The sequence below is a fragment of the Mesoplodon densirostris genome, chromosome 2, assembly GCF_025265405.1.
Source record: "Mesoplodon densirostris isolate mMesDen1 chromosome 2, mMesDen1 primary haplotype, whole genome shotgun sequence".
NCBI lineage: Eukaryota > Metazoa > Chordata > Mammalia > Artiodactyla > Ziphiidae > Mesoplodon > Mesoplodon densirostris.
This window is the reverse complement of record NC_082662.1, coordinates 40,355,286-40,373,011: the sequence shown is the minus strand read 5'-3', so window position 1 is coordinate 40,373,011 and position 17,726 is coordinate 40,355,286. Positions and strand designations below refer to the sequence as shown.

The window sequence follows — 17,726 nt, the reverse complement described above, 5'->3', positions numbered from 1 at the left end:
CTGCACCACCAGGGAAGCCCCACACCTGTAATTTTAAACCTACTCTTCTAACTCCAAAGTCCATAGTTTTTTTGTTTGGTTTTGTTTTTTTTACTATTTTTCTCTGTGCTTATTGCTTGTTTAATTTTTTGGTGGGGTCTTAACGGTGGTGTATATTTTGCTGCTTTGTGTTTTGACCATACTGTATATACCCTCCCAAAAAAGTGTCTTTGGTTTTACACTGGAAAATAATCATGTTTTCAAAGTTGTTGTAACATCTTCTAAGCATCGTCTTTAATGGGGAACTAATAAACCAGTAAGTAAGGCATAGTATTTGTTTACTTAACCCTTCCCCTTTTGTCAGAACTGAGTCAAATTGTTTTCAGTGTCTTACTATTTTAAATATTGCTATGATAAACATCCTTTTGCAAAGATTGCATTTTTTAGGTTTAGGATTATTTCCTTAGAATAAAGTCTCAGAAGTGGAAAGACTAAGTCAAATGGTAGGAAAATTTTAAGGCCGTCACTACATTGCTTTCTGAAAGAGTAAGATTTTTACCTTCCTACCAGCTATATGTATTAGTAGTTCACCAATACTTTTACTCATTTTACTTCAATAAATATATAATGAGCTGCTACTGTGAGCCAGCTATGAGAAATATCATGGTATACAAGATAACCTAGGAAAGACATCTTTCCCCTCATAGATCTTATAGTTCAGTGGAGAAGATGCACAAATAAATAGTCAATTATAAAATACTCTGATACCTGCTATGAAAAGGAAGGATATAGTATATCATGGAAGCACATAGGAGAGGTACCTAGCATATTTTCATACTGTATTATAATTACTCTATATTAAAATTGACCATTTTAAAGATCTGTGCTAATTTAGACCAAAAATTCTTAAATTATCTTTAATTTATATTTTATGCATTATTAATGGGTTCTATATATCATTGTGATTGAAAATGAGACTGCACTGAAACTATTTCTCTAACACATATAAGTCATATTTTGTTGTCAGTAGTCTTAGGCTGAGAGGAGATTCCAAGCATAAGACTATCTAAAGCCTACCTAATTAATTCACATTGTTTCACAGTTTGTCTTGAACTTAGTTTTTTTAGTATAATCTCCTACCACTCTCTACGAAATTCCAGTTTACCCATCTTTGGCATTTGCAAAGTTCCTTGCTGTTAGTTTTACCTGGGATGCTCTTTTTTATCTTTCTGCTTGCCAGAATCCTTATCCTTCAAAGCTGAACTCAGACGTCACCTCCTTTGTCAATGTTTCTGGGACCCCTCACCAGAATATTGCTGTTTTGTACTCTCAGAGTACCTTGTTTCTAATAAATTATATAGCAAGTTCTTGTGATAGACTTTCCAGCAAGATTATGAGTTTTATCTATCTGTGAATCCTCATTGCCTCTACCACATTTGGTGGGTCTTCATGGATTGATAAAGGAAGGAAATCCAAACTACTCGGGTCATCACTGAAGTTTACAATGAATGCCTTATTTTTATAAGTACCTCTGTAATACTTATTGTCAGTATTTATGGCCTTGTGTTGTTATCTTTTAACACATATTGGTATAATATAGTTGGTGTGCTGCAAGTTCATAAGGCAGGTGTTTACAATTTAAGACACATTTTTCCTATAGAAATAGTGTATAAATTATAGTTTGGTATTCCAGAAAAGTCATCTTTATAATCCTTGTAATGCCTGTTGTTGTCCTAGTTCTATAAACCAGCTACCTTTGTCATTGTACCTATGTGAAAACTTATTTCATGTTCCAGTTCTGGACTGCAGGAGCATATCTTCCAGCCAGAAGAGTAGCTGAGACAGGGGAAGGAAGATTTCCTTTCTGCTTTCCTGTTCCATAACACTGCAGATTAAGAAGGTCCAAAAACAGGAAAACAATGAAAGAAGGTCCCATACATACCTAGAAATTGTAGGGAAGATGGAGGACTGGCAGCAGCCTCTACAGGCATATTCCCAATTGGAGCGACCTTTTGAATTCAAAACAGATCCTTAGCAGTCTCTCTAGTTATTTCCTTGCTCTCTACTTGAAAATGGTATGTTTTCTCTAGTTGAAAACCCTATGTAGGATAAGTAGGAGGTAACTAATCGGGATTCAAACAGGACAATAGTCAGGGTTGGTTTTCATCTTTAAGTAAGTTGGAATAATTCCCTTAATTGTTGGCATGTGACTCATATTTAAACATAAATAGACTCTCATCATCCTTTTGTGACTGCATATCTAATGAGATTCTAATATAGTATATCTGTGATCAAGGCTTTTAGAATTTGATTAGTGGAATGGCCTACTTTTGCTTTTCATCTTAATTACCCTAGTGTCTGTATGCATTTGTTCTGAGTATTATTGATTTGTTTTGTTTTCAAAGTAATGGTGTTTCCTCCAGACCCCAAATCGAAACTAGCTAGCTGTGTTAGACAATGAAACCTGAAGAACCTTTTGAACTGATATTGATTGTTTCATGGATTTATATAGATCTTCTAACCATTCTATAAAAGATCTGTTATTACTCAGCCATAAAAAAAGAATGAAATAATGCCATTTGTAGCAACATGGATGGACTTAGAGGTTGTTGTATTAAGTGAAGTAAGACAGAGAAAAACAAATATCGTATGATATCACCTATATGTGGAATCTAAAAAAAATGATAGAAATGAACTTACTTATAAAACAGAAATAGACTCACAGACATAGAAAATAAACTTATGGTTACCAAAGGGGATGCGGGGAGGAGATAAATTAGGAGTTTAGGAGTTTGGGATTAACGTATACATATTACTGCATATAAAATAGATAAACAACAAGGACCTACTGTACAGCTCAGGGAACTATATTCAATATCTTATGATAACGTATAATGGAAAAGACTCTGAAAAAGAATATATATATAAATAACTGAATCACTTTGCTGTACACCTGAAACTAACACAACATTGTAAATTAGCTATACTTCAATTTTTTTTTTTTTTTTTTTTTTTTCGGTATGCGGGCCTCTCACTGTTGTGGCCTCTCCCGTTGCGGAGCACAGGCTCCGGACGCGCAGGCTCGGCGGCCATGGCTCACGGGCCCAGCTGCTCCGCGGCATGTGGGATCTTCCCGGACCGGGGCACGAACCCATGTCCCCTGCATCGGCAGGCGGACTCTCAACCACTGCGCCACCAGGGAAGCCCTATACTTCAATTTTTAAAAATGGTTTTAAAAAAAAGATCTAATTCAAATTAGATCTACTTTTTCTTAATATTTAACATTTTGAATTAGAAGTTTTTATTTGCCTTTTCATATTATTTACATTAATATTATCTATAGATATTATATATTTTTAATATGTACAAGTTTGATTTAATATGCAAATTGCTTATAATTTTGAGGAAATAGGCAAAGAAAGTAGAAAAATGACTTTATATTCAGAAGATATTAGCACTATGAATATATCATAAAAGAATAATATCTAGATAGATTGGTACTGTCTCTTCCATCTTATTAAGACAGTCTCCAAAGCAGTAAATACCAAGAAGGTTGAGGAAGAATTCCAAGGTAGTTATAAAGAACAGCATTATTAAGCACATTCTTCCATTGTTTGGTAATGACATCACTGGTTTTAGGGGATATTGTTGGTTGAAAATAGTTTCTTCAAAATTTCAGGTACTTGTGAGAATAAAAATACCTGATAGTTATTTGGGCTTTGTGAGGGTAGGGATGCAGGCAGTGGCTGGCATGTATAAAACAGCTGAATTTCTTCGTTGGATGGTATGGAAAGTCATAGCATATTCTTTGACTAGAATATAATAATAATATAATATATTGTATATTATATATATATATTATATATAATATAATAGTACACAGAGGACTCTGATTTTTAGGGAATAGAAAAACTCTGATAGCAAAATACAAATTGCTGAATACAGTATAGTGAAACAGTGGTTATAGAGCCCCAGAGAGTAAGGCAGACCTGGGCTCAGCTTGCCAGTTACTAGCTGTTCAACTTAGGGAAATTAGTTAAAATCTCTATTCCTTAGTTTTCTCAACTGTAAAATAAAGATAATAATACCTATTTTATTCATTCAGTAAATATTTATTGAATGCCTACCCTGTGCCAGGCACTGTTCCAGGCACCAAGGATACTGCAGTAGTGGGGGAAAGAGACAAAAAATCCCTTGCCCTCATGGATTTTCATGAGGGAGCTAGACAATAAAAAATGTGAGTTAAGTATATAGGTAGCCATAAATGCCGAGGAGAAAACAGAAAAGTAGGGGAAGGGAAATGTGAATTGTTGTAATGGAGAATAAGGTTGAAATACCTGATAGGGACAGCCTCCCAGAGAAAGGTTTCTGCAAGGATTAAATGAGGCACTGAATGTTTATCAGAGTGCCTGGCACATAATAAGGCATCGATAAAAGTTAGCAGCTATTACTGTATATGTGATATACAGGAAAAGGCAAGTCAATTGATTACTGTTAATGAGATAAACCAACCAAAGTGAGTGAGGATTATATCTAACAAAAGAAAATAGGTGTATACACACACACACACACGCATACATGTCCATATCCAGAGACTGGTTGATATTTTTCATTCATTACAAATGGAATCTCTTCAACTATGAACAATGTAATATTCTGAGCTACTCACCAAATCTTGTAATGTTATATTATCAGATGTGTTTTCTGTTTGATTTTATTTTTGTTTTATTTTACCAATATTAAAAAGCTTTACATTTTCGGGTCTTATATTTGGTCTTAAAACCATAACTGATATAAATTTAGGAAAATTAATTTGTGTTCCACTTTCAGTCTTTGCATCATGGATTACCTTCTAGGTTATCATAGTTACCCCTTGAATGTATCTGGATCATCAAGACTTAGATGTCTGAGCTCTCAGATAAAAAGCACCATCAAGCTTAAAGCTGAAGACTTACTGTTACCTTCATAGAATGGAACATATTTATATTTACACTGTTTAGTACTCAGAATAAGATAAATGATGGCCTGCTCTGTTCTGTCTTTCAGTGTGTTGGCATGCATCAGCCCTGAAGCAGTGATCTCTGGATTAAACTGCATGTCATTTGGTAATGTTGGCATGAGTGGCTTAAGCCCCAACGGTGTGGATTTGAGCATGGAGGCAAATGCTATAGCTCTGAAATATTTAAATGAAAATCAGCTGTCACAACTCTCTCTCACTCGATCAAACCAAAATAACTGTGACCCATCTTTTAGTCTTCTACATATTAATACAGACAGAAACACAGTGGGCCTTAGTTTAATTTCACCAAACAACATGTCATTTGCAACCAAAAAATACATGAAGAGATATGGACTGATTCAAAGCAGTGACAATAGTGAAGATGAAGAGGAGCCTCCAAACAATACAGATACCAAGAGTGAACATTTAGTGAATCAAAACCTTACATGCATAGCTGAACAACTTGATTGTCAGAAAGAGCCTTCTAGGAATGCTTGTGAGATAACTACTTGTTGTAACTATGACTCCATGGGCATCCACACAGATATGCCAGTATTGAGAAATATTACAAATGAAGTTGTTCAGCCAAAAGCAACACCACAGTTGAATGAAAACCCAGATTTCATATTAAAGAACCTTAAATCAAGTCCTGCAGTGAAACTCCGAACTGGAAAAGCAGAGTTCACCCAACATCCTGAGAAAGAAAATGTAAGGGACGCTCCGATTTTTCCTGAAAGTTTGAAACCTTCTAATACTTTAAAGCAAATGAATAGTATGAATTCAGTAGGCACCTTCTTAGATGTGAAGCGTCTCAGACAGTTGCCAAAACTATTTTAAACTTTTAATTCCCCCGCCCTCCTGATACGAGGATGAGATGTCTCCTGAAGATACTTACGGAAGCCAGAGCCTTTTGATAGTTTTGGAATTCCTAGTCATTCTAGGCATCACTCTGTTTCTTGGTAACAGCTGATGGCAAAGAGCTGAACAAATGACCTGATTGTCTATGAGATGGCTGGCTATTAGGAGGGCTAAGTGCCCTTTGTTCAAATAGTGGCGTTCAGCATCACTGGATTTTTTTTTTTTTAAACAAATCCTGAGATCAGTTATTTCAACAAATTTAGATAAGCAGATGCTATCCAACTATGAATCTGAATTGCTCTTTTATACTGTACATTTTGAAAAGTAAGTCTTGTTTTCCTAGCATTTTGCATCCACCCAGTATCACCAAAAGAATATAAAGTTATCATGACCCTGAGTAAATTAGCTAAATCAGCCCTTATTGAATTTAAGGGGAAAGTTTTATTTTTAAAAGTAACTTAAGATCTTTTATACAAGGAGTATAGATGTTGTCTTAAGATGCATATTTGTTAAGTACCGTGGAAGTAAAACTTTTGCACTCTTGTGGGTTGATAATGTAACATTTTCAACATATAGCACTAGCTATCACATAATAAAATTATTGAGTATGAGTGTGTTTTATAAACTTTGTGAGTTTTTCAGATGTTTTAATATTTTTTAATGGAACTTAATAAAAATGTCTAGATTGACTGCTTTCCTTTGTCCTCTGCTGTAGCATATCCTTCTCCACTTTAAAAAAAAAACTTTTTAGACTCCCCCCAAATTACAAAAATGATACAGAGAGTTCAGGTGTACCCTTTATCCAGCAACCCCCAATGATAATATATAACCATAGTAAATGATCAAAACCAAGCAATTGACATTGGGTACAATATTAGTAACTAAACCACAGACTTTTCAGGTTTCACAAGTTGCTGCACTCATTTATTTACTTTTTGGTGTATAACTATGAAATTTTATCACTTATAGATTTGCATAACCACCACCACAATCAGCATACAGAACTGTCCCATCATCACAAAGAAACTCCCCAGTTCTACTCTCTTAAAATACAGCCTCCCTCCAACACTAACTCCTGACAACCAATGATCTGTTGTCTATCACTGAAGTTTTGTCATTTTGAGAACGCTAATATAAATGGAATCATAGTATGTAATTTCTTGAAATTGGTTTTCACTCAGCATAATATCCTTGAGATCCATCCAACTTGTTTAGTGCATCAGTAGTTGCTTCCTTTCCTCACCTTCTTAAAAAATAAGTTTTAAATTGTTATTTCTGAATGTAAATGAAAAAGTCCTCATTCACTTGAGAAAGCTCTTCTGAAGTTAAATTAAGAAGACGTCATTGCCTTATATCAAAATTTGATATGTAAACTGGAAAGAAATGGACCTTGGGTCTCTAAATACCCAGCTGGGGCCTTCTAAGGTAATAATCTGATGAAACAATTTATACTTAGCTGGCCAAAGTATGGCAACATGATGCTCTCTGCTGTTCCCCACTGGAGCCAGGCACCAGTTAGTGTACACTTCCCTGTTACATTGCTCTTTCAGGTTAAAATCAAGATATAGAAATGTCACTGATGGTGATTTTCTGTGTTTACCTTTGTTCCCATAGGCAATGTCTGGGGCTTCGGTTATTTTAATAAATATTTTTAAAATCCACTTATAGGTTTCACTGGAGTAAATTTTTAAGTAATGGAATTGTCATCGCCACTTCAAGTGTGTTCTGTTTAGCTTTATCCCTCAGTGTTTCACCCAAGAAGTGAGTGTAAGTACAATTTATATTGCATATTATTTAAAAAACTGAGAGAATGCTGACTCACTGACAGCCTCATTAACTATACCATTATCTCTGGGAATCCTGTAATTTTCACATCAAACAAGAAGCTCTCTATCTGAGCAATAAAAACTGAACCCAAGGCTTTTTAGGCTTTTTCTTTTTTAGCAATAAAAACTGAACCCAAGGCTTTAATTCCATCACTGCTGTTAGCACATCTAATTCAAGGCCTCTGATAAGACACTTAAGCAGTTTTGGAGACTGAATTTAGACTGCAGATTAATTCAACAAAACATGTCTCCTACTAACATCCAGAGAAGAGGGACCATCACTGAAGCCTCTCTAGAAGTTCTCTAAGAAGAGAACTCACTCTGGAAGTTATTTGACAAATTAGTATCTACTATAGCTTTTCAGCATCTTTGGAAAAAGCATTAATACGGGAAAAGTTGGATGAAAAGACTTTGGAGATGATTGCCTCTCAAGTGACATTTGTCTGAATTTCTTTCATCCAGTCCCACAGAATACTGTTTATAGATATGTGGGCGCTACGTCAAATGGAATAAGGAGGTGATGGAGCTTCTATTACCTGGGAAAGAAACCTATTAGTCTAGGTCCTGGCCAGTCGGCACCTCCACCCCCTTCACCAAATGTCCCTTCACTCAACCTCTGAGCCCCTTGATGGTTAATTACTCTATGCTCACTTGTCCTCTGCCTTTCCCTGCCTGTGCTAAATAAGCTCCAGAGAAGTGGATGTAGACATGTTAGACATAAGTCTTGCCTTTGCCAGCTGTAAAGGCTCTAGGGAAAACAGATACACACTGGAAACAGTGGCACAACAGTATGAGACAGTGTATGATGAAAAGCCAAAACAAGTGATTCGGACTATGAGGAGCCACAACAGTGTAATCACGATACCTTCCTTCTTTTAAGACTTAACTACATGCTCACAGGGCGCTGTGCAGAGCACTTCATATTCCTTAGTTCATTTACGCCTCCTGGCTGAGCCCAGCTGGTGATTGTCGTCCTCATAGTTGAGGGACTGACCTTAGGGAAGTAACTTACACAAATAAGTTGTTACCAGAGATTCAAGCTCAAGCTCCTGTTAAGCCACCTAGAAATGCAATTTATCTGAGGCCTGAGGAATTCAGGAAGAGCTTCCTACGAGACACAGATCTTGAGCTGAATGAATGATTTTGAATACTACAGTCAGTGCTATTTCAGGTATGTGCTGTCCTCCAAGCTGCTGGCCTTATTTTCTGCCAAGAAGTCCCCCTGCCCTTTAGCCAAGACCAGAAACTACTGGTTTTTTAGTCAACAGTCCTCAAGAAGGGAACCCCAGGTCTTAATATTAAAGAGTTCACGTCAATGATTTTACATCGTGGTAACCGCTACTGAGTACTGTAACGGCTCCAGGAAATTAGAGGAGCAAAAGAGTTTTCTGTGCCCTTGTTTTCTAGACATTACTCTTTTTTTTTTTAAGATTAATTAATTAATTTATTTATTTATTGGCTGCGTTGGGTCTTTGTTGCTGTGAGCAGGCTTTCTCTAGTTGCGGTGAGCAGGGGCTACTCTTCGTTGTGGTGTGCAGGCTTCTCATTGCAGTGGCTTCTGTTGTGGAGTACAGGCTCTAGGCGCACAGGCTTCAGTAGTTGTGGCATGCGGGGCTTCAGTAGTTGTGGCTCGTGGGCTCTAGAGCGCAAGCTCAGTAGTTGTGGCGCATGGGCTTAGTTGCTCCATGGCATGTGGGATCTTCCCGGACCAGGGCTCGAACCCGCGTCCCCTGCATTGGCAGGCGGATTCTTAACCACTGTGCCACCAGTGAAGCCCCTAGACGTTACTCTTGAGGGCAGAACCTTTCCTAGCTCCAAGATTAACAGAGACCTTTATGCCTGCAAAATAAATTTAGTGATAATGTCTTAGATTTGCAGACTGCTTCACACTCTTCAAAGTGCTTTCCCACACATTTCCTCATATAATCCTCACAACCAAAACCCAACTGAAGTATGTATGGCAGACATCATCAATCTCTTTCTACAGATGATGAGACGGACACAAATAAGGTATAAGTGGGCCAAGGTCACACATTTATAGTTAACAACCTAGTCCTTCATAGCATCCAGCCCAGCAGCAGCCATTCCCTCCGTTCTTCCTCTCCCCACCGGCACCTTTTATACCCCTAGTCATTCAGCAGGTGTCTAATGTTGATTCTGCTGGGCTCTGGGCTGGGATGCTGAGCATACCGTGATGAACAAGACAACTTGTCCTGTAGGATCTCGATCCAATGGGGGAGACACATGCAAACATTAAGCAATACAGTGAGGTCAGGGCTTATCATAAAACTATATGAAGTGAGGATATATTAAGAGGACGGTTATTTTGTAAATGCTCCAGGTTTTTCCAAAACCTTAGAGGAGCAATATGGAAGAGAAGGGGAAGATGTGATATTTCGATAGAGGGAACAGCTTGTTGGAAAGCATGGAGATCTGAATAGGTATAGCATTGGAGGAGGGGGTTGGGGGCAGGAAACCAAAGATAGGAAGGGAAAAAAAACACATCTAGAAAGAACACTGAGTTAGGATAGGAAGGGAAAAAAAACACATCTAGAAAGAACACTGAGTTAGGAGTCAGCAACATTTGGGTTCCTCTTGTCCCTCTGCTCAAAATTCCATAACGTTGGGCAAGTCACCTCATATCACTAGGTTTATTTCCCAGTTTTTTAGGTGAAGGGGTTAGCCATGTATCTCTAACATTCTGTGATTGTATGAAATGTTAACACAGAAATAGGCTGTGAGGAGTGATTTATAAGTCCAGAGGAGGGAAAGCCTTCTGCAAGAGATAGCATTGGAATGGGACCTTGAAGCATTTTGAAGGATTTCCACAGTCATCGATGAGGAAAAGATTTCCTTACTTTTAGTAATACCTAATTATTTAACACTTTAAAAAGAATTCCGGGGCTTCCCTGGTGGCGCAGTGGTTGAGAATCTGCCTGCTAATGCAGGGGACACGGGTTCGAGCCCTGGTCTGGGAGGATCCCACATGCCGCGGAGCAACTAGGCCCGTGAGCCACGACTACTGAGCCTGCGCGTCTGGAGCCTGTGCTCCGCAACAAGAGGCCGCGATAGTGAGAGGCCCGCGCACCGCGATGAAGAGTGGCCCCCGCTTGCCACAACTAGAGAAAGCCCTCACACAGAAATGAAGACGCGACACAGCAAAAAAATAAATTAATTAATTAATAAAAACTCCTACCCCCAACATCTTCTAAAAAATAATAATAATAATAAAAAATAAATAAATAAATAAAAAGAATTCCGTTTTCACCACCAAATTGTTGAGTAATAATATCTGTTCTAAGAGGTACCAACATCTCTTTCTCCAGCTCTGAATTAATACATTCCCTGACTTTAAGGAGCTCAAACTCCAGTGTGGAAGAAAACATCAAACCCACAGAAAGGGACTTAGGGTTTGGAGGCCTGGGTGATGTTCCCTATCTCCTCTCCGCTCCCCAAACGGGAACTGTTTGGATCACAGAAAACATCCTCACAGGAAATCCTGCTTTCCCACCTCCTGGTAAGAGGCTGAACTCCAGGAAAAGGACGGATTTAGGGAGAGCCCTGTGTCCTGCCTCTTCACGGGAGGTCTGGGACCAGGAGGACAAGAGGAACTAATTAAAAACAATGGAAAAGGCGATGTCAGGTATTCAGAGCTGCAGGGCCCTCAGAAATCACTTGGTCCTCACTGTACAAATGAGGACATCGGGGCCTCAAGGAAAGGGACTTGCTCAAAGTCACACAGCTCAGTAAGCACAGAGCTCAGGCTGGAACTCAGGACTCCAGTCTCCCAGAACATGCTGTCATATGCCATGGTATTTGAGTCAGTAAATCAGGTACCAAGCATCAAACCTAGCCTCACCTCCCCCGCCCCCCATTTCCCTTTCTACCATAAAGGAACGAAAAGGCTCTGTGTGCGCGCGGGCACATACACACGCACACACACACTCCAGTTGCTCCTTTTGCCTCCACACCCTCCACGGGCTCAAAGCCCTATTAACTCTTCAAAACGCAGCTTAGATGCTCCCGCGCTCCACGACTCCTCCCCACCCTGCAGGAAACCTTCCCAGAATCTTCCTGTGAGAGTGATTTTTTTTCCCCTCTTGACTTCTCATTACCCTCTCTCTGGTCCTCTTTTTGTCCTCTTCCAGATGATTACAGCCAGCTTGTATCTTGCTTTTGAGTACCCACGGCTGGGAGCTTCTTGAGGGCAGGGACCATGTATGATTGCCTTGTCCAATGAAGAGCCACAGGGACAAGGTTTGTTGAATGTCCCCACTATGTCTGGGACCTTGTGCTAGACCCTTGGGAGCAAAACCAAGAAAGAGAAGGTTTCTGGTAGACCCTGCCACTGTAAAGATGCATCTATGCATGCACGGACATATGTGCAGAATCCCACTCATCGAACACTTGTCTTAGTCCTACTCAGTCTCGTTAGACCTCACCCAGCCCTGCGAGGTAACAGCAGCAAATGTGCAGTTTCTCATGCAGTCACAGAGGTATTCACGACCACAGAAAACTGGAACAAAAGCAGAGGAAAAGACCTGCAGCAAGAGACAAGATCCTGGTTCAGGACTGTGGTAGGAGCATGTGATGGGGGAAAGGAAGACAAGATTATTCTTAGAGATCTTTCTGAAGATCAGAAACTGCCTGTTACAGAGTCAGTACAGTTTGCTTACTGCCTTGCAGATCATTCAGGTCAGAGGAAAGCACAATTACATTTGTTTTCTCATCTAATCACCATAACAACTCAGTGACTTAAGAACAATAGTTCACAGTTACTGACTACATCTGCTATGTACTAAACCCTTTACATTGTTAGCTTACTTATTCCTCACAACAACAATATGAGGTAGATACTCCTATTATCCCCCATTTTAGGGAGTAGGAAATAGGAACAGGGGGGTTAAGTAATTTTCCCCAAGGTCACACAGCCAATGTGAAGAACCAGGTTTCAAACCCTGGCAATCTCGCTCCAGAGCCCTCGCTCTTCACTCGCGCATTCTATGGGGACTATCCCTGAGAGGAAATGGACACTCAGTGATAAAGTGCTGTGCCCAAGGGGCACACGGTGGAAACCAGTGTCTGAATATAGGCCTGTCTGGCTTCTCTTCTCCTTTTTCTCCGCCTCCCTCAGAGCAGAGGGTTGAGGGAAGCATGCGTTTCCATTCCCTAAAGATCCTGTTCCTACCTTGATAAGGTGATACCAGGTCACAGATGCTGGCTGCACCACAGCTGAGTCAATCCTGGTGAGTAACTTGTTCCAAACGCCCAGAATCACCCCCAGGGGGTGCGCTGTGACTCTCGTCTCCTTCCCCTCCCTCACCCCCAGCATGGAGAGTACCACCGAGCCAGGGAGAGTCCAGTGCCCCACCCCCATCAAGGCCTGCATTCCCTGGGCCACCCAGGAAGGGGCTGCGACCCACAGCCTGTGTAATGGCGGAACCATTTCTCTCTCCTACAAGGGCCACACACGGGCACTTGCACGTTCTCTGGGGCTGTTTCCTAGAAGCTGGAGGGCTGACCAGTTCTGTTTCCTCTAAGTTCATGGCCCAGGTTCCTGCTGGGTGGTGTTTCTCTCCCTCAATTTCTTTCTCCAGTTCTGTCTCTGTCGCTCTTATTTCTTCAAAATACATTTGTGGTGCTCCTGCTCTGTCTCTGTGATAGGCTGGGACATGGACAAACCAGACACGGTCCCTGTCTCCGAGGCCCCCACTGGGGTACACAGAAACCCGTCGCATGTGGTCGGCACCACGATGCAGGGAGGTTTAAGGGCCACGGGAGAAGGAGCTGGAGGCAGGAACTCCTGCTCTGCTGGAAGTCCCAGGCCAACCAGAGTCCCTGGCTCCCTCTGTCTTCCTCCAGGAGATTCACCTGGTGTTCACCCTTGTCCCCGCCTCCTCCTGCCTCCCCTGTGCAGCAGGGCCCCAGCGCACGGTCCTGGGAAAACAAGACAGTGATGGGATTAATCCAGGAGAAGCAAGGTACCCAACTGTGTGCTGCCAAAGGCCTAGATCATGGACATGATTTCATTCGACTCCTCTCCGTTCTCCTAAAGGTGAGCCTTAGCTCCTTGCGGGCAGCCCAGCTGCGCTCTGCGTCCTCTCCCATCCCCTGCAGCCAGCGCGGGGTCCAGAACTCCCACTCCAAAAGTGTTTGCTTAAAATGGACTAACAAGCAGGGGCTGTGCCCGCTGTGCTGATGAGGAAACTGAATTCCAGACAGGACAGGAGATTGCTCCCCCACCACGGCTTTTAGTAACAGAATGAGAAGGAGCCCAGCTTTCTTACCCTAGGGCAGGGCATGCTGTCTAAGAAAGGGGAGCATGTCTTATTTGTCTCTGTCACCCAGGCACCTAAGATGTTGTCTGGCACGAACTAGACGCTTAGCAAATGTGGAGTAAAATGAACGAATGGAGCTGGGTGGCATGCGATGTGGAGAGCCCTGGCCCCCCATTCTCGCTGCGTCTACCACGGAGTCCCTGCAGATCACTTGAGCCACAGTCACACTGAGCTGCTTGCTGTCCCCATCTGGGCCCTTCACTTCCCACCACTGGGCCTTTGTACTTGCTATTACTCTTCCCTGTCATCTGCCCCTGTACCTCACAGAGCAAGACAGATGACACCAGTTCTGTAAAGTCAGGTCTTATCCTTCCTGGCAGAATAAACATACACACATGCGCGCACACACACACAGTCTCTCCTGGGTTCCCAGCACACTTTGCACACTCCGCCCTAGTAGCATACTGATTAAGCTGCACTATAATTCTTTTTGCTTGTGTGTCTGTCTCCTCCATCTTAGGATCCCTAGGTCTAAATACAGAGCTGGTGCCAAGTAGAGGCTTCTCATAAAAAATAAGAGCTTCTATGTATCAGATGGTGCTAGGCTCTGTGCTAAGTTCTTTCTATATGTCTCATAATCTTTCCAACAATCCTGTGAATCATATGTTATTTTTACCCCCACTTTAGAGATGAGGAAACCGAGTCACAGAAAAGTGATGTAACTTGCATAGGGACACCACCTACTGAGTAGCCAAGGAGGAACTCTAGCCTAGGTTGGCCTAACAGTCAGTAACATATGCTTAACCACACCATTAGGCTCTGCCCTGTGGCAGTGTTCCGGGCTGCATGCACAGGACCCAGGCCATGTGGACAAGAGGGCTCCTGCCACAGTGTTTTCCTGGTGACTCAGAGCTGGTGACAGAGTCCCGTAGGCCCGTGTGTGTCTTTAAATGGTGACTTTATAAACTCTCCCCTTCCCTTTCCACCTTCCTTTCCATCACCCACCCCCTCACCCTGGCCCAGAACAACTGACAGACCAGCTTATAACTCTCTATCAGGTCTGACTTGTTAGAAATATGACAAGGGAACCGAGATGTCTTGTTGGTATGGGTACCTGTGGGGGAACTGGAGTTCTCAGTGAGAGTCGGAGCAGAGACCAAAAAAAGAGGAAGGAAGCAAAGATGAGAAGTAGATTATGACAGAGACAGAGAGTGAGGACCAGAGGCAGGAAAAAGAGCAGACCCAGCGAGAGAAACAGAGACAGAGACAGAGAGCGCAAGCTTGAGATAGAGGTGGCAGAGTGAAAGAAATGATAAGAGATAAAAGGGAGAGAGGGATCCTGTGGTCCTCTTACCCCATTACATTCCCTATTACAGATGGGGAAACTGAGGGTCAGAGGGAATGACACTACTTCCTGGCAGATGTCTCTGTCACTTTTCTAAACACCATTCATTTAGTTCCTCTCGTGTCCCCAGATACGTACGAATGCCTCCTGTGCTGGCCCTGAGCAGCACGAGTTGGACTGTAGTGGAGGGTTCACGGGGATGCTCATCAGAAGAGCAAGAGATGAGAGGAAATATCCACGCAGGATTGACCAGGGAAGGCTCCCTGGACAAGATACGATTGAAACTGGGCCACAAAAAAAGGTTTATAAATGACTTTATTGAGGCATGATTTATGTACAATAAAACACATCCAGTTTGAGTGTACAATTTCTTGAGTTTTGACATGCATACACTTATATAATCACCACCACAATCAAGATATAGAATATTTTCATTACCCAGAAAGTTCCCTTGTGCATTTTGCTGTCATTTTCCCTCTCCCACCACCCCGATCTGAGCTCCGTCATATTATAGATTAGCTTTGCCTTTTCCAGAGTTCCCTATAGGTGGAATCAGACACTAATATGCTCTTTTGTGTCTGGCCTCTTTCACCGAGCGTAATGTTTTTGAGATTCCATATTCTTGCATGTATCGTAGTTTGGTTCTTTTTTTATTGCTGTGTGGTATTCTATTGCATGAATGTACCACAGTTTATCCGTTCACCTGTTGCTGGGCATTTGGATTGTTTCCAGATTTTAGCTATTATGCATAAGGCTGCTATGAAGATTTATGTACAAGAGGTCCTGTGGATATACGTTTTTCAATTCTCCCAAGTCAGTGTATGTTTATAAACTGCATGTTTATAAGGAACTGCTAAAGATCCACCAAAGTGGTTGAGTCATTTCTGCACTCCCTTCAACAATGTATGAGAATTCCAGTTGCTCCACATCCTCACCAGTACTTGGGATTGTCAGCCTTTTAAATTTTAACCATTTTAGTGAACGTATCATGGTATCTCCTTGTAGTTTTAATTTGCATTTCCCAAATGCAAGTTTGCACATCTTCCCATGACATTTTGGCTATTTGTTTATCTTCTTTAGGGTCACAAGGGATTTAAACCAGGACATACCACGAGATTTTTAAGTAGTTCTCCCAATGTAGCAAATATTTCCTTATAGCCAACAGGAATGGAAAGGACATTGGGTCCAAGCTGACATGGGTAAGATGTTTCCTCACCTCTTAAGTTGGGGTCACATTAGCAGCCCAGCAGGGTTATTGTGGAGGATGAAGTAACCAACAGAGGCAGAAGCCAGGAGCAATGCAGGCACACACAGCAGGTGCTCAGCACATATAGTCCCCCTCATCGATCCAAGGATCCCACCCACAAGTATTTACATTACACAAGGGCCAGGGCCCCATCTGGGTGACCAGTAACAGCTATTTGCTGGCCAGAGGGCTGGTGGCTGCACACATGTTCTTCTGTCCTTTTCTGACAGTTCTGGGAGCAAAATCATTGATGGCAGAGCTGTGTGGGGTTCTCGCCTTGTGAGGACAGACCCACTTAGGTACTATCGGCTCTATAAGTCTGGGGAGCAGCTCTGGTCTTCTGGATGCTCCTGTACGAAGCATGGGTTAGGGAAAGGGAAATGGCTTCAAAACATTGGGAAGCACAGTGCTTTCTAAATACATTCAATTCTTTTACATTGGTCTTTGCGACACGAGGGTTGTAAACCAGAGCAGTGGTTCTCACAGTTTTGTGCTCATCAGAAATCACCTGGTTGTCCTGTTAGAACACAGATTTCTGGGCCTCACTCCCAGAGTTTCTGATTTAGCAGGCTTGGGGTGAGGCCTGAGACTTTGCTTTTCTAACAAGTTCCCAGGTGATGGTGATGGTCCCCTTTGAGAACAACCGAATTAGAGTGAAGTCCTTTCCATCCCTGAGCATTGTGATGGCAGCGCTGGGTTTGGCAGCACAGAGATGACTCTCCCCACATCTCAAGCTTGGAATTCTGGGCTCAGATGTGCTTACTGAGGGGGCAAAGTTCTTCCAGGGCAAGGAATGGAGACAGTGGTCATATGGAGGTAGAAGGGGGAAACAATGACATCTCAAATCAGAGTTTTTACTGTTAAAAATAATCCTAAGAACAGTATGATGTATAGACAATTATCATCTCCCTTCTACAGATGAGGAAAGTGAAACGCAGAGATTAAGTAACTTTCCTGGAAACGTACAGCAGGCAAGTTGGGGAGCAGGGTGGGAACTCAGGGCTGCCTGACTATTGTACTCATTCTGCCTCCCTAGGTGTGCAATCTGACTCCACCACCTACCAGCTGGGTGTTCTCTGAAAGTTGCTCAACTTCTCTGTGCCACAACTGGCTACCTACAATAATGGAGGTAATGGTAGTCCCTAGTCACTGGGTTGTTGTGAGGATTAACTGAAATTAATATTTATGAGGTGTT

General features: G+C 41.7%; 1 protein-coding gene across 4 annotated transcripts in view; it reads left to right on the top strand.

Moving 5' to 3' along the window:
- STIL (STIL centriolar assembly protein) overlaps positions 1-6,447 on the top strand; it is a 65,309-nt gene extending 58,862 nt beyond the window's left edge. For all 4 annotated transcript variants that reach the window (XM_060089771.1, XM_060089770.1, XM_060089769.1 and 1 more), the window contains one exon: positions 5,026-6,447. In XM_060089771.1, coding sequence (XP_059945754.1) covers positions 5,026-5,815 — 790 coding nt within the window. In that variant the 3' untranslated portion in view covers positions 5,816-6,447. The remainder of the gene's footprint in view (positions 1-5,025) is intronic.
- The last annotated feature ends 11,279 nt before the right edge of the window (positions 6,448-17,726 follow it).